Below are 21,657 nucleotides of genomic sequence, written 5' to 3' on the forward strand. Positions count from 1 at the left end.
CCTGCTTCTCATAGATATCAGCTGTGAGACCCTGGCAACTTCTCTTAAGGCTGGAAGTTAGAGTAGCCAGGGTTGCCTGCATGCGTAGGTGGAAAGAGTTGCCTTATCAGGAATTCCCTACTAATGAAATCCTGATTTAAATTAAGGGTATTATTTTGTTTAGGTGGGGGACAGAGACAGGGATGTTAGAGTTAGCTAGTCTTGCTATCGAGCCTGAAGGTTAGTGATAAAGGACTTCTAACATAGAAAAAGCCACTTCTGATGGCCTGTAGGTGACTTTAGTCAAACTAAAGTCATTCTGTGCCTTTGTTTACCCAGGGTGACTGTCCTCCCTCCCACAACTCTCCATGGAAGTTTAGGGGATCACAATTCTTTTTTTTTCTCCCAAATGTTAAAATTTTCCATTTTTAGCAGAAAGGGGTAATTCAATCGAGTCCCTAGTTTTTGTGAAATTTTCTTTAGCTAATGACTAGACCTTAGAAGAGTTGAGGGAGAGAAACCAATCCCTTTCTAGTCAAGACTTCCATGTTGCTATCACTTCCCAGGCCCCGCTCCCACTGCTATTTCCACTACTACCACCACCACTGTGCTCACAAATGTTCCTTTATTTTGTGTGCTTCAGGGATACTCCAGGCTTTCACTTAGAATTTGTGGATAGTCTCCAAGGTCATAGGAATATAGCTTTAGAGCTGGAAGGGACATCAGAGGTCATCTAGTAAAACCCCAATGAAGAAACTGAGGCCCAGAAATGAAATGACTTGCCCAAAGTCACAGACAATAGATAACGTGGCTGAGCCAGGATTCTCTTCAGGTCCTCTGACTCCCAAATCCATCACTGGAATCTCTGTCGTGTGTCTCCTGAGCCAGTAGGGGGAAAGAGCTGCACTTCTGACCTCATACCAAGGCAGTGTATTTGACTTGAGAGAGACCTCCAGTGGACAGATGGGTTCTCTCTTTTTTGTATGGGATGCTAAGACTGAAATATAGATTTTCCTGTACAATGATCTGGGCTAGCATATGAAAGCTACCTGGGCCATTATGAATGGGTTATCTGCTTGGACCCATACCTACTTGAATGAATTTCTGACCACTTTCAAAGGAGTCTTTGGATCAAGGCAGATCTTACTTACCCTTGGTCAATGACTGCTCTTCCATTGCCTAGGGTAAGATGGCGACCATGTGTGGTTTCAGCTTTTTCCTGGCTTACGCGTGGCCCTTGCGCTCCCTGTAAAAGAACTATCGTATAGATGGCAGTAGATGGCAGGTTGTGATTGTCTGGCAAGGTTCCTCATTTGGCATGAGATGGTGTATTTTCACAGGTCCAGTTAGGGTTATGCGGTGTCTGTGAGGGCAGCCAGGACCATGTCTGTCTGTTTGTCTGTGTGTGTATGTCGGGGGCGGAGGGAACGCGTAGCATGCCGGCCATCCTCTCAGAGGACCTGAGAGAGATACCAGGCCCTCTCCCAAGGCCTGTCTGAGGAACCTCAAGGGAGCTGGTGCTTGAAGGCCTCGGGGTTGTCACCGTTTCAATGTCTGTCTCTACATCTGTCTGTCTTTAGGAAGAGAAAAGTTGGTCATCAGACTGGACCCAATATTTGAACAGAAAATGGAGAGCACAATTGGTGAGCATATGGTGCCCAAGCCTGAAGAAAAACAAGTGGCAGAAAACATTAGTGACCAGCAGCAGGTAAGGGGATGGGGGGTACCTCGGCAGGCCATTGACCCACACACCCTGGGACGGTAAAGCAGTTAACCAGCTCCCAGGCACGTAGATGAAAAGACTGCTCAAAGGAAACCATACTGTGAATAACTGGTTCTGGAGCTCAGATAATGACATAGACCACCTTCTTCTTCCTCTTCTTGGCAGAGTGGTGGGGGTCTACTAGGACAGAATGGTGAGGTCACCATAAGAGTCATTTTGACAGGCCATGATGTTCTTTAAGTTTTGTAACCGCCTACTTCCAAGAGGATTTGTAGTAGCTGCCAAGTTAGAGCACAGTGCCGGAGAGGCCATTTCAGGGTTAAATGAGAGTTCCGATTTTAAAAGCCCTTTCTTCACAGCAAGCCTGTGAGGAGAGGTTGGCGCAAGCAGCCCAGCCCAGACAAAGATGGTTCGGGAAGATAACTGAAAATGAGCTTGGTGCCAGTTGATACTGTTCCGAGAGTCAATAAAAGAAGAAAGAGCCGTTCAGGAAATTACCGTTGCCTGAGTCTGAAGTCAAATGCTCAGGGTACTGATAAGAAGAATTGAGAGAAATGGGAAAAATGTAATAATGATCACATCTGGCAGACAAAATTGACTAAGAGTCGGGCCCGCCTGAGCGAGGCGGCATTCAGCCATGTTGCCTTGGAACTAAAGGCCACTGAGGCACTAGAGGAAGGGGGCATAAAAGCTGTCTCCAGGAGAGGATGCAAATGATGGCCCTGGAAATACTGTTGGCTACCTAGTTGGATTTGCTTGTAATGGTGTCACTGAGCAGTGGATTCCATAAGCGTCTGGCCCATTTGGAGAGGCATGTGTCATCCATTCTTCATGGCAGCCAATTAGACAAGGTCAGCCTTGATATTGGTGGAAGCAATGGGGATGAGACAGCTAACGTGTACATAGCAGTCTTGGTTAGCATAATGAGAACTGCCATTTAGGTGGGGTTTGCAGGTCGGCAAAGCCCTTTCTGTACAGTGTCTCATTTGATCTTGGGAGGTGAATGCTGTTGTTATCCTCATATTATAGATAAAGAAATGGAGGCTCAGAGATGCGAAATGACTTGGCCAAGGGGACACAGCTGTGTGAGTGTCAGATCCAAGATTCGACCCCAGGTCCTTGCGACTCCAAGTCCATTGGTTTTTCACTATGGTCTCACTGCCTCTCGGATCCCATGAGGCCAGTGAAATAATACAAAGAAATTGGGGAAGCTAATGAACATGGGCAGAAATAACCTCCACCAAGGAGGGGGTTTCAAGAGAATTCATCTGAAATAATAATTGGTAATAATACAGGATGGTATTTCAATCATGTTTTTGTGTTTGCAAAGTACTTTATGTATGTGATGGCCAAAACTTAGTCATGTTGGACAGTCTAGGCAAAGCTGAGCTAGCATTAGGAGCAAAAGAACGTGACTGTCATGCTTAGACGTTCTGAATGAGATATGGGATATGAAGGCATGTCCAGAGACTGCTGAGTCCATTCTCTCCTCTCTAGGCCTGTACTACCGTGAAAGAGACTGTAGAGGTGGCTATCTCAGAAAACCCTCAGATACGTAGAGTGTTTGGCTTCTCTGAGAAGTCCATTTGGCAACCTCACATTCTTTGTTTCCAATCTGGGAGCGTTTCTCTCATTTCTAACCCCAGTGCTTCTTCCTATCATCTAAGCCTACTCCCCCCCATTCCATCCTTCATGGCCTTGGCAAATCGTGGTGCTCTGTATCCATTATAGGAACTTGTTAGACACATAGTTGATAGTGTTATCCTTACTTTGAGGAGAGTTGCCCTCTTCTCTCTAGATCAGATCCCATTACCACGAGAATCTCTCTATAGAACATACAGATTTCCAAACCACAGCCAGAACCCCTATTTGTTTCAGTAATATTCGATACAGCATACTACTATAACGAGAATTTGGATTGTTACCAGAAATCTCTTGTAATGGGCATCAGGTCTCAGTCTCTAATGAAACATCCCATCATAATGTAGCATGGCAAGAGGGCTCATATAATATTCTGAGATGGTATCTGATATGTCAGGAGAGGTGATTTCCCATTGAAAAAGTGAGAGAGCCCTGTAACTAATGAAGAACATAGACTAGTCAATCTGAAATTGACTTCCACAGGGCCTTGGAATATCGCCAAAGCCCAACTTGCTGCCCTCTACCACCCACCCCTCCCCACTGCCCTTTTTTCAGCTCAGTCCTCTTGATAACCTGACACTTGCTCTGGTGCTAGAGAAGACTAGGGTGCCTGTCAATAATTCTTGTGTAGAGGCGTTGGGTGCGGTTCAGAGATAAGCGACAAAATAGGGTTGAGAATCAAAGCATTACTCAAGTGACTGGGAGCTGGCATTTCTCGAGTGGGGAGCAGAGTTTATCTCAAGTCTGTGAGTCTTCCCTCCCCCAATCTCTACCAATCCTTGACTTTGCTGCCTGGCTGTGAGATCAAGAAATGAGGGATTGAACATGATAACAAAGTGAAACATAGATATGGTCTCGAAAGCGGCTTTGGAGAAATGCCCCTGGGAAGCAATTGGGGATGGGGGAGTGGGGTATGCTTTATTCTCTGCAGTGTCTTCCCAGAGTCACAGTCTTTGCTCTCTGTATGCATTTCCTTTCTCATACATGGCCGCCGGTGACAACAATGTCAGAGTTGGACTTTAGCTGACAAATTGTTGATGTTGCCCAAGCCAAATGGAATCAATAGAGTGCTTTGCTAATATGATAAGCTTAGCTCTTCAGCGTTCAGAGGAGAAGGGGAAAAAGTAAAGCCCCTGACCTGAATACATAGCAGAGCACCGAACAACTGTTAACCCATTAATCCATACTCACCCCAACCCTAAAATCTCAGGAGATAAAGGTTCAGTTAATACTATTCCATTTGAAGATGAGTAAACTGAGGCACAGAGAGCCCAAGTGGCTTGTTCAAAGTTGCCCAACCACTTAGGAGAAAGCCCACTCTATCCCTGCCTGCCCCCTGCTATGAAGACCACTGAGACCATGCTTTCTACTTTATTCTTTTTGGATGAGCATACTCTGGTTGCAGTGCCAGCTTCCTTTGGCATAAAGGTGCACAGGAAGGGAGAACGGGGGAGGCATTAGAAATCAGGAATGAGAATGTCTTCCTCCTTCTGTTGGCGTTGGCACTGTCATCATCAGAGCTAATTCACCTGCTTTCAGAGTAACTGCCTGCTGTCTCCCATGGGTATGCATTCTGCCAGGGAAACATGGCACATCTCTTGTTCATCAGAGCCAACCAGAGCTGAATTCAGTGAATCATCAGATCTGTAATCCCTACCAATGCAGATCCCCGTCTGTATCTCTAGTGAGAGGGAAAATTGAGTCTCCCTACATTGGCACTAGGGTCACTAACCCAAGTCACATCTGAGAAGTCAGTGGTTCTGAATGTCACAACTGCTGCCCGCTGTCCTCCCTGTCTGCCTCTCTCCATGATCTCTTTTGTTTCCACAGGCCAAGAAATGTACTGTGATCGGGGGCTCTGGGTTTTTGGGCCAACATTTGGTTGAACAGCTGCTGGCCAGAGGCTACGCGGTCAATGTCTTCGACATCCGGCAAGGATTCAAAAACCCCAAGGTGAAGTTTTTCTTGGGAGACCTCTGCAATAAAAAGGTACTGTGCCAATGAGACCCTGCTAGCTCACCCCAGATCCTCAGGAACCAGGGGGATGTTATTTGACTGATCTTGTTAGATACTAGCATTTAGTTTTCTTAGACCTCTTCCACTCAGGTCCCCAGAGATGAATGGTATCAAGTCCTTTAGTTGGGTAAGTGGCTAACCTTCAGGAGAGCCCCTTATACAAGTAACACCATTGCTGGGCCAAAGGATCAGTGCCACATTGGAACTGCTGACCTCTGAGGTCCCTTTTGTTCTCAGGAGTTCTGAAAATCATCGGAGTTCTTCTGAGCCCTGGCACTGAAGCTGGTCACCTCCACGGGGTACCACCAGCTTCTCAGTTTTGACTTAGTCTAGGCGACACTTGCCCTTTGGCCTCAGGCCTTTCATCACCTTTTAAAGCATACCTGATTGCTAAATCCCAACCTGAGGCCTGAAGCTCACTCGACCCTAGGTTCAAGGAGCTGAGCTGCTCCATTCCTAATTAATTGCCTAATTAAACTCCCCTCTCCTGCTGCTACTGCTCCCACTGTTTCTTGGAGCTTGCTTCTGGTACCTCCCTTCACTTCTTTGCCTTCTTCCCATAGCGTACTGTAGACCCCAAGGGAGTGTGTATCCTTGGATTTCTTGACAAGGAAATTGAGAGTATATTAATTCTGAAATTGTACACCAGGTATATATGACAGGTATGAATAAAAGAATCTAACTCAGTCTGGATTAGGAGGCCCTGATATGTTCTAGTCTCTTCTGTCTAGTTATCATTAGTAACCCAGACTTAGCATGACCCCATCACTGGTCTCCCCAGAATCTCAGAAGGCCCTGGAGGCCTGGCGGGAGTATCTGTGATACTAGACTCACTCTGAGCCTCAACATTGATTGCCCTATGGGACTGGTGCTCTTTCCACATTCCAATTTGGTCATCATTTTCCTAATAGCTAACATTTTCTAGCTCTTTGTGGTTTACAAGGCACTTTACATATATTATCTCAATTGATGCCCACAACAACACTGTGAAGTAGGTGCTGTTATTATCATCCCCATTTTAGAAATGAGGAAACTGAGTCACACAACTGGTAAGTATCTGAGGTGAAATTTGAACCCAGGGCTTTCTGAAGCAACTTTAAGTCAAGCTCACTCTCCACTCTTCTATAGCCCGTAGGCTGTGGAACTGGAAGGGACCTTAGAGGTCACTGAGTACCCCACTCCCATTTTGTAGAGAAGATTACTGAGGCCCAGAGAGGGAAGGTGACTTGCCCAGGGTCACACAGGCAGTAGTAACTAAGTTACTAAGGGACTTATCTTGGATGACTTCAAATCCAGAGCATTTCCCACTGTGGCAGTGATCACTAACTCAGTGAACTGTTCCTGGGCTAACTGACTTTTATACAAGCCTAAGTCCCCCATGACTTCTCATATATCCAGCCATCTCTTTGTGGAAGCCCTCAGAGGCTGGGTTTTTCAGCTCTGTCTAGGGAGCGCAGGTGGTCATGAATGCCATAGGCTGGACATGGGTCCAGTCCAGCCAAGGAAGGGGTTGGCAGCAAGATCCAGGTCTGCCTTCTGGAAGGGAAGTGGCCGTGGTATGTTAGGGTCTTTTTTTTTTTTTATTGAGCATTAGAACAATTGTGTGACATGAGCATTGATTTGTAAGAACCCTAAACTGAAGTCGAAAACTTATACTGAAAAGATGGGCTCTCACTATGCATAACCCCAACACAGACAGACCCAACTAGTGAGATGTCAACTCCATATCCCTCTCATGCTCTTGGACTCTAGCAAAGCCCTCTCTCAGGGGATGGACTCAGTGTACCGAACAAGGCATACATTTTTGGACATGACTAGTGTGGAAATCTGTTTTTCTGGACTCTCCATATCTCTTCTAATGGTTTTGGCTTGTTTTTTTTTCAATGTGGAGGGAGGAAGGGAGGAAGGAGGGGCTATCAATAGGATTGCCAGAAAGAAAAAGAGGATCACTGAAGCAGTTTTTAAATTTTTATTTTGTTTTTAATTTATAGAATAAAACAAGCATTTTCATAACACAGTATAATAAAAAAGATGAGAGCATATGAAACTGCAAATCTATTATGTACAACTTGATGTTTCTTTTAAATATAATAAAGTTTTCATGTAACTTTCTTTTTTCCTCCAACCCTTCTCCTGCCACTGAAATAGCATGGCTACCATTAGACACAGATATGCATATATATGTAAAATCATTCTGTACATACTTCTGTTTAGTAGTTCTTTCTCTGGATGCAGATAGTGTCTTCCTTCATAGGCCCTTTGTAGTTCCTTTGGGTATTTATAATAGAAGGACTTGGTTGCTCAAAGTTATTTTTAAAACAATATTGCTATTACTGTATATAATGTTCTCTTGGTTTTGCTCATTTCACTCTTCATTATTTCATGCAAGTCTATCCATGTTTGTCTAAGATCATCAAGCTTATCTTTTCTTATAGCACAATAGAATTCCATCATGATCATATAGCACAACTTGTTTAGCCATGGTCACTCCCTCAATTTCCAGTTCTTTGCCACCACAAAAAGAGCTGCTAGAAATATTTTAGAATATATATGTTCTTTTCCTATTTCCCTGATCATCTTTGGAAATAGGCCTAATAGTGGTATTGCTGGGTCAAAGGGTATCTCTCCAGGGGTGGGGACACATGTGGCCTTCTAGGCCCTTGGGTATGTCCTTTTGACTGAGTCCAAGTTTTACCGAACAAATCTTTTTTTTAAAGGGATTTGTTCTGTGAAGTATGGATTCAGTCAAAGGGCCGCACTTGAGGACCTAGAGGGCCATATGTGGCCTCAGCGCCACAGGTTCCCCACCCCTCGGCAGTTTAATAACTAGAGCAGAAGAAAGATCAGGAAGAAACACACACAAGCAGGATAACTTTGAAAGTTACACATTGAATTTATTGTGCACCTAAAAGGAAAATCTAACTGTATGAAAGAGAGATTTACAGTTCTGTGAACAGTCTTCTTTTTCTGCTCTCCTTTGTGTATGGAAATGTTCTGTCTCTTTGGTGCTCTGGCAAGTTCATAACAACAAAAAAAAGGGAAGATAAGTAAACCTTCTCCTCTCCCTAAGACCAAAGCTAGATGCCCGTGGACCTTCGAGGGCATCATCAGAGATTGGAGCTAGGAGGCAGAGAAGGTGAATGGGCTTTCTAGCCACCAGAAGAAGACCAAGGCTATGGCTTGACTGCCTTTTTCCCTTTCTTTTGCTTGCCCATCCAGGATCTGTACCCTGCTCTGAGGGGGGTGAAGACAGTTTTCCACTGTGCATCGCCAGCACCATCCTCTGATAATAAGGAGCTCTTTTATAGAGTGAACTACACTGGCACCAAGACAGTCATCGAAGCATGCAAAGAGGTTGGAGTTCAGGTACAGAGCACCAGCCTAGAGGACCAATGGTTTCTAAAGTGGCGAGCACCCTGGTGATGACAGATCTTGGCCCCAAGATTTTGAGTTGGAGTTAGCCTCTAGTCCGCCTCTCTCATTTTACAGAGGAGGAAACAGAGGCCCACAGTGGGGAAAGCTCTTGCCCAAGGTTACATATAAGATTATAAATACAAGGGGGGGAAGGAATCTAACCATCTCATTTTACAGAGAAAGAAACTGAGGCCCAGAGAGGGGGAGAAGCTTGCTCAAGGTCACAAAGGAAGTAAGTGGCAACACTGGAGTTTGAAGTTGATCTTCCTGACTCCCAATCCAGTGTCCTTTGCAGTGTTGCATGCTGGGCCATGTTTTTCCTTGAACTCTGGCTGCCTCCTCTGGGTTTTTTGTTTTGGTATTGGGGTGGGGACGTGAAAAATTGTTTTCTGTAATTCATTGCTTATCTAGATGGGCAACTTTTTTCTGGAGGAACAGAATGAGAAGGACAGTTGTATTTGATGCAGCCAGTGATAACTCTGGCAGTTCAAGGGTAGCTAATGGGTTCTTTTTTGACAGACTGTGATCATCTGATTATCTTGGTCTCAGATGAAAGAACCATAACAAGTGGTCTGCCTTTTATGAAACCATGTATTTGCTTCTGACCCACTGAGGTGGGGCTTAGAGGCCGTGTGAGCTTAGCTCAGGGTCCGAATGATCTGTGTAATGGGGAGCTTACTATATTGAAGCAATATACTTCTATGCTACAACACCCTCGCAAGAAATCAAGCTGCATGAAGCCCCCTGGAGGAGCTTAGCCAGAGCCACTATTTCCCCAGCTATGCCTGGGTCATCTCATACAAATTAGAGTGAGAAAGGATCTTTGAGATCATCTCGTCCAGCTTGGCCCAGAGAAAGGTTATGTAGGTAATAACATGGTTGAGCCAGGATCTGGCTCCAAAAACAAGATAAATGAATTACTCAGCCCATTTTAATTATCCCAAGTTACCCCACTGAGACTCTAAAGAGCTGGGCATTTCTCTCCTGAAAAACTTCTGGTTGCCAACGAGCAAAGAAGAGCAGCACAGTCCTCTGAAAACACCTGACTTCTCTTAGCATAGAAAATCCAGGGCTGGAGTGGGGAAGACGAATTGAAGTCCTATTATAGACACTTCCTAACTGTGTGACCCTGGGCCTTGAGCTCCCTGAGCCTCAGTTTCCTCATCTGTAAAATGGAAATAAGAATAGCATCTACCTCTACATCTACAATTGGGTGATTGTCCCAGACTTCAAAGCTCTCAAGCAATGTGAGCAGTTATTAATGTTTTCCTTTATTAGTTGTGGCCCAGGGGTGGCTAGTTCATCTTTTCCCCTGTGGCTAAGTGGAACCAAAGAACGCCAGGCCCTCCTTGATATGTTTTTGCTGTATCTTGAACTAAAGAGAGAGACACTAAGAGGCTCCTTGGAGTTTACTGCTTTGTGGGTTTTACCCAATGACCAGATCCAGGTTCCCATCCTAATGGTCAAATTCCAGCCTGGAGACCCAGGAGGGGGTAAGGGGGGAGTTAGGAGGGGGGCAGGAGGGGGGCAGCAGCCACAGAATTATCACCAGTGCCGTGAGAATCCCCAAATACTGTCATGTGTTTTCTTGACCAATAGATACCACCATGGGGTGCAGGGGTGAGGGAGGGGGTGGCACAAAATTAAGGGGCCTTACACTTGAGAAGGTCAGGACTTACTGCTTCATTGCTCACTGTAGTTACCAACCCCAATGGGTACCTCCCCTCCCCTCACCCCCAAATCGCTACCTTCCCCTCTGCTTTCACTGAGCAATTTGACACTTATTAGCAAGTATTATTTTGTAGAATGGGGTGTGTGTGTGTGTGTGATCAGTCTGTGAGTTCCAAAAGATCAGGACTGTGTCTGATCTCAATCTTGTGTGGTCCCTAGTACCTTAACATAAGAACATATTCTAGTGGTGTACTCTAGCACTTAGCCCAATGCCTGGAACATGGTAGGTCCTTAATAAATGCTTTTTGAGACACAATAGGAGTTTAATAAATGGTTATTGAATTATTTGTAAGAACATAGATTTAGACCTGGAAGGGACCTCAAAGGCCTTCTCTAGTCTAACCCTCTCCTTTTATAAGGAAGGAAACTGAGGCACAGAAAGGGGAAGTGACCTGCTCAAAGTCATACAGATAGTAAATAGTAAAGTCAGAGTTCAGGCCCTTACTATCTCCTGCCTGGACTAGTATAATATTCTCTTAACTTGTCTGTCTACCATTAGACCCACCCCTTTCCTTCCCTCCATCACACCTATCAGTCAGTCATTGCACATTTATTAAGTACCCATACTATGTGCCAGGCATTGTGCTAAGATGGCAGTGTAATCCTACCAATACACAGAAATATTCACCTGCCTGATAAAAAATAAATTTCTGTGCCTGTCTCTTGCCACCCGAATAAAGGAAGGACAGACCCCTTTGCCTGGAGGCTCCAAAGCTCTATCGGGCTTTAAAAGCTCCTTCCAGCCTCAATTCACACTAGCCCCTTGCACATACTCTTAGGTTCCTACCACAGTCTGCCATTCCCCAGGCTTGGCCTACTGTGTCTCCCTGTACACCCCATAAACCCCCTCCCCCAGTCCAATACCTTGAACTAAACTGGTCAGTTTCACTTCCTGTGACCAAGTCCTCATGGCCACCCATCAGTATCTCTTGGTGAATGGCTTCCAATCAACCCCTTTGGGTGTTTATACTTTGCAAAGGTCCAGCCACTGTGGGGTGCTCAGCACCCCAATGAAGCGGAAAGAATGGTGGAACCCTAGAAATTCTGACCATCTTTGAGTTTAAAAGAGACTATAAAGTGCTCTCTTTGGAGCCAGAAGATCCAGGTGTGCTATTTCATTTGGGACACATCACCTCTCTTAGCCTCAGTTTTCCCCTTTGTAAAATCAGAAAGGCAAAGCATATGGCCTTCTAGCTTGAAATCTATGGACTCTGGACTGCCATCCCTCTTCATGGACTTAAAGCAAAAAATAAAAAAATAAAAAGGGTTGGAGCCAGCAAGGAGCGTGGGCGGGGGATTTGCAGTTCTACCTTTAATGGCAGCTTGTGTATCCATTAACCAGCCCACAAGTGTTTATTAAGTGCCCACTCCGGGCCCCTGCTCTGTACTCAGAGCAGGAGAGGAGGGGGGAACTGCGGGGGAGGGGGCGCAGCAGTGACAGGAGAGCGAGAAAGACAGAGAGAGGGAGAGAGAGGGAGAGGGAGAGAGGGAAGGCTTGGCTCTTAAGAGCAGGGACATTACAGTCTGCTTGAGAAGGCAAAGCTCAGGCACATGAAACAATTAGAGAACAGGACAGGACGACCTCTAATGAAATGCTAAATTGTGTGGGTGCAGACTGTGCTGACCTCTGGGGAGAGTGGAATTGACAGAAGGCTAGAAGGTGGGGAAATCTGACAGAGTATCTTCTTTGAGATCGGGGCCTGGAATCCACGGATCTGCAAAATGTAGTTAAGAGTCGAACTTTCGGCTGCCCATTTGATTTGTTTCCTTTGTGTGTGGGTGGGGGACACAGTGAAAAGAGGAGCTAGAGCCTCCAGGGCAAGCATTGGGGCCCTGTAGGAGCAAGTAGTGAGGAAATGGGAATTTTCCAGTAGGAATCATTCCTGGTTCATTCAGTCAAAAAGCATCTTCTCTATCTTGGCAGAAATTCATTTTAACCAGCAGCGCCAGTGTCGTCTTTGAGGGCGTCGACATCAAGAATGGGACTGAAGACCTCCCGTATGCCATGAAACCCATCGACTACTACACTGAGACCAAGATCTTGCAGGAGAGAGTATGTACCCGCTATTGAGCCTTTGGCTGGGGAACAGCCAGAAAGGGCCCCTTAAAGCAGCTCAAGCCCCAGCGGGGGTCTTCAGGTTTAATCTGGTTGAGAAATCTCTCCAACCGTGTAGGGGCTAGAGCTCTCTGGATTTCAGGGTAAAACTTCTCACCCTCAAGTGCTGCCACCTCCCTCTAAGAAATGTAAAATCAGTTGTATGTGTAACACGTGTAAGTTGTTTACTTGGTTACTAAGGCAAATCAGAGGCACCCACCTCTCCGTAGGGAGGTAGGGAGAGAGGTGGCAGGCTAGTGGGGCCGTTGTGGAGGCAATCCCTGTTAGACTCTGCGCTTGCTTGGGTGATTTGTTTTGCTTACTTGTTGGTCTTTGTTAGGAGTGGGGAGGATTTGGTTGCGGGGGAGGGTGGGGAGGGAACAAATCATTGGGAAGTCACAAGGAGGTAGAGAAAGAGTGTCAGTAAAACATTTCCCCAAAAGCAGGAGCTGGCAGCTTGAGACAGTGAAGTCACTATGAGCAGTTGGTTTTGAACTTAATTACCTTTCCTAGTTTCCCAAAAATCTTTTTACTATTTTTAAAAGCAGGTTCTTGCTCTATGCTTTATTTTTTTTTAAAGCCACTTATAGACTTGACAGCCCAGCCTCCCCAAGGGAACAAATAAGACCTAGGCCCGGTGAGCTGACTGGGGGAGTCAGGCACAGAGGCTACCCCTCTAGGTGCCCCAGATTGGGGCAGGCCCCTTGGAGAGGGGCCCCTGAGCCCACGCTTGAGCACACATTGCCCCTTTAGCTGAGTTGCTCCACCCCCTCTGTCGACAAGACTCAGAAACCTGTTGAAAAATGAGGGTGGTGCCTAGGAAATAAGGCCAAAGGATTGGAAATTTAGTAGGGCCCCATTTTTCCATGGGATTGAAAGACGGGCCCCTGTTTGTTTCTGTATGTTGCTCAATGCTGCTGAGTAGAAATCATGCCCGAGTCACAGGATCTCCCAGGGCTTCCATTTGGCAGAACAGGTTTGAGAAACCCCCATTAAATCTGCCATTCACAGCCAAGATGAGTAGGGGCTAGGGGGGCGGGGCGGCAGATCCTCTGCAAGACAGTTGACAGGAAACTTTCTGACTTGGAGAGCTGGTGATTTTTCAAGGGCAGTGTCCACAGCAGCATAGATTCGAGCTAAAAGGAGGTCAGAGGTTGGCATCTGGTCCGATCCCCTCATTCCTCTACCTCTAAAGAGGACACTGAGATCCAGAGAGGTCAAGCAAGCTGTCCAGAGTCAGACAGCTAGTTCAGTGATGGTGGTGGACCCAGGATTCTCTCTCTATTTAGGACTATCTGGAGGCTAAGATTATTCCTGGCATTCCCTCTAGAGCAGGATTTTTTAACTTGGGGCATTGGGGGCTTGTTTCTGACAACTGTATTTCAGTATAATTGCTTCCTCTGTAAGTCTGTGTGTTTTATTTGATGCATTTCTAAGAAGGGGTCTAGGGGCTTCACCAGACAACCAGAGGGGTCCGGGACATATGCAGAAATAAAAAGGCCTGCTTTGGAAAGGGTGAATGTATGTATGAGGTAATGTGTGGGCTGAGAACTACTGGTTGTACTCTCATGGTGTGTACTGCTGCATTTCTTTTAGGAACAATAAGTGGGCCCTACTTTCTTTGTTGCCTGGCTAGCCCCTAAGTGAACACCGAAGTATCAAAGTAGCCCATATCTTGCTGCCTGGAATCTCTAATGATGTTAATGGGATCATAGATTTAGAGCTGGATGGGAGCTTGAAGCTTATTTATCCAGCTGCCTAATTTTACAAAAGAGGAAACTGAGGCCCAGAGGTGTTTCACTTGGGCATAAGTGATAGAGGCAGGATTTGAACGCAGGTCCTCAGCTATTAAATCTGACACACTCTCTGATGCACTATACTGCTTGACCTGTTCTTTGACTCAAAAAGTGCTCCAGCTAGGGAAGATTTGGATATCTGTGAAACACCAGGAAACTCTAGCGGTGGTCGGCTTTGTAGTTTTGTAAATGTCCTGAGGAGGACAAGGTCACCAGTGACTCCCTGGTTTTTCTCTTCAGATTGTTAAGGGTTCTCTGACATCCATTTTAAACTCTGGTCTGAGGAATGAGAACGTCCCTCAGCCTGGCTGCTTTACTTCTGCTGGTCGTGGGGTCCCTGTGTTTGGTAGCCATGCCTCATTGTTGACTCACGGAACCAGTGGTCACCTTCCAAACCCTAGGTTTTCTCTTTTCTGTCTTTAGAACCTAAAGCTCCCAACTTACCGTTTCCCTAGTTGGTTTCTACCCAATGTGCTCCTGTCCTCCCTGCCTTGGGACGTGCAGGTAACTCGGTGCTTCTCCTCCTTCCATGGTGGCAAGATGCCAGTGGCTACTCACATCTTCAGACAGAGCCTAAGCCTTGTCGATGCCTTCTGATGTTTTGTTTTGCTTTCCCAGGAGGTGCTGAATGCCAATGAACCCAGCAGTAATTTCTTAACCACAGCAATCCGCCCTCATGGCATCTTTGGCCCAAGAGACCAGCAGCTGGTCCCTATCCTTGTTGAGGCAGCCAGGAGCGGCAGAATGAAGTTTATGATTGGGTAAGCTTAGTGGCTGCTCCTTCTGCTCCACTGCTATCTCTACTTACTGTTCTCCCTACCACTTTTCTGCCCTTACAGAACACTTTGCAATTTTTACTGCACTCTTACAGCATTATTTTATTTAATCCTTATTGAAGTCCTGTGAGATAGCTAGGGCATGGTCAAGTATGCCATTTTACCAATGGGCAAACTTAGAAAACTTAAATGACAAGCTCAAAATCCTGCAGCTCCTAAGGAAAGGAGCCTGGACAAGAATCCCCAGGATAATAAAAGTTGACATTTAAATGAAATAGCAATAAATAAATAAATAATAAAGTTGACACAAAGTTTGCATTGCATAAGGATCTCTCTGATTGTTCTAGCCACCCTGTGAGGTTGATTCTTTATCTCCCTGTCACCAATGAGGCTAAAGCAAGTCTCTGAGAAGTAACGTGACTTGCCTGGAATCACGCAGTTAGGAAGTATCTGCAGGATTCTAAGCCAAGTCTTCCTGACTCCAAGGCCAGTGCTCAGTTTGCTCTGGTAGCTACACTGCCTCTCCTAGGAGGCATAAGTAATGTGGAAAAAGAAGAGAGCAAGGGGCCGGTTGATTTGATCATACAAAGCATCCCCTTTGTATGTGATGCACTATGGAAGACCTGCTATAAAGGTAGCTACTAAATGTTTGCTAGTTTAAAAGAAAAACGAAATTAATAGTGGTTTGGTTTTGGAGGGAGGGGCAGTGGTTTGGGTTTTTGATGTGTTTTTTTTTTTTTGTGGGTTTCTTTGTTAAGAGAAAGTCTGCCTATTCCTTTCTCATGTTTTAAGATCTCTTGGTCCTTTTCTAAATCGTCCTAAAGATTTTATAGTTTGATGTGTCAGAAGTTGTGATATCTTCTTAGTTACCTTTTTTTCATTGTTGCTAAAAGTTCTTTGCTAATCATATGTGATCTCCGTTCTCTAGGAATCTTACCCTCTCGGAAATATTTTGAAAATAGAACCTTGAGGGCTTTTAAAATTGTCTTGTTTCCAGGAGAGATTTCTTTTATGTGTATTGCTATTTCTTCATATAGCACCCTAGGTAATGACTGAGGGAGTGGCATCCAAACATAATTGTGGTGCTTTTATCACTTATGAGAATAAATCACCACTGGACTCCCCCTAAACAACCCACCCCAAGAACCTGGCTGAAAAGACATACAATCCTTAGAATCAGAAGATGTCAGAATAGGAGAGGGGGCTTTGACATCACCCACCTCAGCCTTACTTCTGCCTACCATGTTTGGTAGACCCCCACAGAGGACAGGCCCATGTTCATGGAGAGATAGTCACAACTTCCCAAAGTCCTTAAACTACAGATCTTTGAGATTCCCCAACCTCCTTTTTCTTCTCGGATCTGGCTGTCTTTTTTTTAGTCTTTTTTGAATGCTTTATTAAAAACTTCACATTGAACATGGGGCCACAGCTTTAGATCTGATAGGGACCTTGGCAGTCATATAGTCCAACCCCTACATTTTTCAGATGAAGAAACTGAGGCCCAACTGTAATGCAAACAGCTGAACTGGAGCTATTTCCATTTCAAAGAATTCTTGTCCCTTCCTCTCACTCCCCATTGGGATCCTTTGTCTGTTCATTCTCATTCACTTTTGCTCCCTTGGCCCAGATCAAGTTGACTCCTTTTTTGCTACCTTTTTTTTTTGGCTGGGTATTATTTCATAAAGGTCTCTCCAGATTTCTTTGTATTCCATACACTTGTCTTACTTAATTACTTTATTTTATTCCCTTGCATGAATGTATGACAACTTCTTTAACCATCCCCCTATTGTTTGATGTTTTAGCTGTTTCCAGTTTGGGGGGGGGCAGGTCTTTTCCTCCCAATGACATCTAATGCTGTGAGGCCAACCTTTGACTTCTTCTGTTGTCTTCTCCCTGTACCTCCCTCCTCCTCTTTTCATCTGGTGCTTTGGGGAACAGGAAAAGAAGGAAACAAGCAGGTCTTAAGCACACGCTATATGTGCCAGGCACTGTGCTAAGGGCTTTGCAAATATTATCTCATTTGATCCTCATGACAACCCTGGGAGGTAGGTGCTATTATTATCCCCATTTTACAGATGAGGAAACTGAGCCAGATAGAGGTTCGGTGACTTGCCCAGGGTCACACAGCTAGGAAATATCTGAGGCTGGATTTGAACTTAGGTCTTCCTCTATGTTGTGCCACACCCTGTTTCTGTGCAGGGTCTGGAAGAATTGATGGGGCATGGGGGTGGAAGGGAGGTGTAAGGAAGAGCAAAACATCCTCCGTTGAGCCTCACTCAAGGGATATGGGAAGGGATATGGTAGAGAGGGGCTTTTCCTTCAAAGAAAGTACAAGGAAAGTTAAGCACAGTAGGACTACAAGGACAGATGGACAGGCAGGCTCTGGAGATGCTTAGCTCTGGCGTACTTTGGGCTGCTAGAAAGAAATCCAGCAGCATCTCCAGGAGCCCCAAAAGAGAGCCACCCTTTGATAGACCCTCACTTCAGAGTCACCTCGAGGCCTGAATGCTAGTTCCCTGTTCCATATACAAAGTCAGGCTTCTCCTCTTATCCCCACAGGAATGGGAAGAATTTAGTGGATTTCACCTTTGTGGAAAACGTGGTCCATGGCCACATCTTGGCTGCAGAACACCTTTCCTCAGACTCCGGCTTATGTGGACAGGTAGGTACTCTCATTCCAAAAGGTTCACATGATATCCTTGGGTTTACAGAGGCCCCTCTCTCAAGTAAGTTGCCTACATTGGGGTATGGAGGATTTGGGTATGGGTACCCATTCAGAGAAGATCCTCAGATTGCTTAAGACATTGTTTTGTGATCTAAAGCAGAAGCAGTATTGGGTGAACTTGGAATCTGTTGGAATTGTTGGCCCTGGCTGCCATCTCTATTGCTTTCTCTTAATCTCTTAATCTCTCTCTCTCTCCCCTTCTCCTTCTCCGTCTCCCTCTCCCTCCCTCCCTCCCTCCCTCCCTCCATCCCTCCCTCCCTCCCTCTCTCTCTCCCTTTCTCTCTCTCTCCCTCTCCAGGCTATTCACATCACCAACGACGAGCCGGTCCCTTTCTGGGCCTTCCTGTCCCGTATTCTAACAGGCCTGAACTACGAGGCTCCGAAATACCATATCCCCTACTGGTTGGCTTACTACCTGGCCTTCTTCTTGTCTCTGGTGATCATGGTGATCAGTCCTCTCATCAAGGTCAAGGCTACCTTCACACCCATGCGAGTGGCACTGGCTGGCACGTACCACTACTACAGCTGTGAGCGAGCCAAGAAGCTGTTAGGCTACCAGCCACTGGTCACCTTGGACCATGCTGTAGAGCGCACCGTGAAGAGCTTCTACCATCTGCGCAAGGCCAACTAAAGTGCACCCACCCCCAGCAGATAATCCCCTGGGGAAGTGATAGCTCACTCTTGATTTCCAGCCTGCACCTTGGGCCTCTGCTACTAAAAACAGGTTTCTCTTGGACCGGAGCCTCCTCTCTTTGGCAAAAGGGTAGAACTTCTGATGCCTTATTCTGAATGGTACTGCTTGGGGGGAGGGAAGGGACACTATTGACCTTTGTAAGAACCAGCCCCCTTTGTATTTCCTTCAGATAAGGCAGTTGCCAATTCCACCTCCCCCTTGCCCTGACCACAGTTTTCTGTTCTCCTTTTGCCCCTTCCCTCCATTTTGCTGTTCTTTGGGCCCATCCTCAACGTTATTTGCACTCTGACCACCCCATCCCCCGTTCAATCCTTATTACCGTTCTGTGACCTCCCCCACCACCATCCTGGATTCACTAGCCTCCCCCATTACTGTCATTCTGGGCTCTTTGGCCTCTGCTGACCCCCCTATTTTGTGCTATCTGACACCCATCCCTGCCTCAATTTTGTGTTCTGACCACCCACACCACCTCCATTTTGTACTCTCTGACTTCCTGTACCATCCTTATTCTGTGCTCTCTGACATGCCCCACCACCCTCATTCTGTGCTCTCTGACCTCCCCCGCCACCCCCATTCCATATTCTCAGACTACCACCCCCATTCTGTGCTCTCTGACCTCCCCCGCCACCCCCATTCCGTGTTCTCGGATTATCACCCCCATTCTGTGCTCTCTGACCTCTCCATCCACTCCCATTCAGTGTTTGCAGACTACCACCCCCCTACTGGGCTCTCTGAGCTGCCCCGTCACCCTGATTCGGTGTTCTCGGACTACCACCCCCCTACTGGGCTCTCGGAGCTTCCACGCCACCCTGATTCCGTGTTCTCGGACTACCACCCCCCTACGGGGCTCTCGGAGCTCCCACGCCACCCCGATTCGGTGTTTTCAGACTATCAGCCCCCATCTGGGCTCTCAGAGCTCCCACGCCACCCCGATTCGGTGTTCTCAGACTATCAGCCCCCATCTGGGCTCTCGGAGCTCCCACGCCACCCCGATTCGGTGTTCTCAGACTATCAGCCCCCATCTGGGCTCTCGGAGCTCCCGCGCCACCCCGATTCGGTGTTCTCGGACTACCAGCCCCCATCTGGGCTCTCAGAGCTCCCGCGCCACCCCGATTCGGTGTTCTCAGACTATCAGCCCCCATCTGGGCTCTCAGAGCTCCCGCGCCACCCCGATTCAGTGTTTTCGGACTACCAGCCCCCTTCTGGGCTCTCGGAGCTCCCGCGCCACCCTGATTCGGTGTTCTCAGACTATCAGCCCCCGTCGGGGCTCTCAGAGCTCCCACGCCACCCTGATTCAGTGTTCTCAGACTACTACCCCCAGTCTGTGTTCTCTGACTACCACTCCCATTCTGTGCTCTCCGACCTCTCCCACCACCCCCATTCTTTGTTCTCTGATGTCTCTGATTATTCCCATTTCGTACTCTCTGACCACCCCCATGATCCCCATTCTGTGCTCTCTGACCTTTCTAATTACCCCCATTTTGTGCTGGCTGACCACCCTCACTACCCCTATTCCGTGCTCTCTGACCTTTCCCACTACCCCCACTCTGTGCTCTCTGACCTCTCCCACTACTCCAGTTCTGCGTTCTCTGACCTCCCCCAGCCTCATTTTGTGATCCCTGCCTTCCTATACCACCCCCATTTCGTGTTCTCTGACACCCACCCTCACTGCCAATTTGTGCTCTCTGACATCTATCCCTACTGCTATTTTGTGCTCTGATCACTCCAACTTCAATTTTGTGTTCTCTGACTGCCCACGCAGCTCCCATTCTGTGCTCTCTGACCATTCATGCCACCCCAATTTTATGCTGTAGCCCCCACCTCCATTTTGTGCTCCCTTGCCCCTGCCCTCCACTTTGTGTTCGCCTGGCACCTAGTTGTGTGACCTTGAGCAAATTACTTCCCTTCTGTGAACCTCAGTTTCTACATCTATTAAAAAATGGGGATAATCCCATTCACCCTATCTCCTTCACAGGGTTTGTTGTGAGGTTCATATCAGATAACATGTGACGGTACTTTGTAAAGTGCAATCTGCGTGTAAATTATTTCTGTTACCTAGTGAGGGGAAGAGCTCCATTCTGTGTTCTGCAAGGAGTAACCCTTTTCCCGTCTACCAGTGCAGATTGAAGCCTTTTTATGCCTTAGGATATGGTTTCCGTGAGTTGCTGTGGCCAACAAAGAATGCATTCCCTGGTGGCTTACCTTATGGAGCTAAGCCCCTCAGAGAACAGATAGCCAGTCTATCACTGGGCCCAGACTCTGAGCCTTTCCAGCTTGTTAAGCCTGCTTGAGCTCAGGCTCTGCCCACCGGCCACAGCCTTTGAGACCTTAGGGTCGAACACACCCACTATGCCCCATGAGGCATTGGTGGAGGAGGGAGCCATTACATGACATCACTCATCCTTTTCTACTCATTGGTGGGATACTTGGAACAATGCGCTTTTGAGTGAAATTTTCTGCTGTGGTTTTGCTTCTAAATAAAGTTCATAGTACTGTACCTGCTGCCTGCAGTGTGTCCATTCATTCTACAAACCTTGAGTATTCTCAAAGGGCCCTTTGCTTCATGCCACAGGGAAGAAGCCCAGCACAGGGGGGAGGGGGAGGGTGGAAGAGAAGGACAGGAATGAGTAAGGCCCAGCCTCTGACCTCAAAGACATTATCCAGTCTGGAAAAGAATAGACAGTAGTAGTAGTAGTAGTAGTAGTAGTAGTAGTAGTAGTAGTAGTAGTAGTCCTCCATCAATCCCAATAGTAGACATCTGGGGAGATCAGAGAAGGCTTCAGGGCCAAGATAGCATTTAAGCTGGGTCGCCAAAACTAAGGTGGGGTTGGGGAACATTTCAGGCAGGCAGAACTGTATCAACAAAGGTACCAAGGCAACTCAAGCCTGCATATGGTGACTAGGAAGTCATTTGCATGTTGGGCAGAATAAAACGTAAAAGCTGGGAAGGTAGGTGGGGATCAGACTGAAGAGTGTTAGCCCTACATAAAACAGCCTATTTCTTAGTAAAGGGGTGGATGGGGGAGCAAGTTACCCTGTAAAGGCTATTTTGTTGTTCATTTCAGTC

General features: G+C 46.6%; 1 protein-coding gene across 12 annotated transcripts in view; it reads left to right on the plus strand.

Annotated features, from left to right (window-relative positions):
* NSDHL (NAD(P) dependent 3-beta-hydroxysteroid dehydrogenase NSDHL) overlaps window positions 1-21,087 on the plus strand; it is a 37,355-nt gene extending 16,268 nt beyond the window's left edge. For 7 of the 12 annotated variants that reach the window (XM_072626337.1, XM_072626336.1, XM_072626334.1 and 4 more), the window contains 8 exons: window positions 1,560-1,687; window positions 5,174-5,332; window positions 8,579-8,725; window positions 12,429-12,557; window positions 14,819-14,899; window positions 15,014-15,156; window positions 17,731-17,833; window positions 18,195-21,087. In XM_072626337.1, the coding sequence (XP_072482438.1) occupies window positions 1,607-1,687; window positions 5,174-5,332; window positions 8,579-8,725; window positions 12,429-12,557; window positions 14,819-14,899; window positions 15,014-15,156; window positions 17,731-17,833; window positions 18,195-18,527 (1,176 nt within the window). In that variant the 5' untranslated portion in view covers window positions 1,560-1,606 and the 3' untranslated portion in view covers window positions 18,528-21,087. Of the gene's footprint in view, window positions 1-1,559; window positions 1,688-1,714; window positions 2,554-5,173; window positions 5,333-8,578; window positions 8,726-12,428; window positions 12,558-14,818; window positions 14,900-15,013; window positions 15,157-17,730; window positions 17,834-18,194 lie in introns of those variants that run through there. The other 5 variants (XM_072626344.1, XM_072626343.1, XM_072626342.1 and 2 more) reach the window with 3 other exon arrangements.
* The last annotated feature ends 570 nt before the right edge of the window (window positions 21,088-21,657 follow it).

This window comes from Notamacropus eugenii, chromosome X (genome assembly GCF_028372415.1).
Source record: "Notamacropus eugenii isolate mMacEug1 chromosome X, mMacEug1.pri_v2, whole genome shotgun sequence".
Classification (NCBI taxonomy): domain Eukaryota; kingdom Metazoa; phylum Chordata; class Mammalia; order Diprotodontia; family Macropodidae; genus Notamacropus; species Notamacropus eugenii.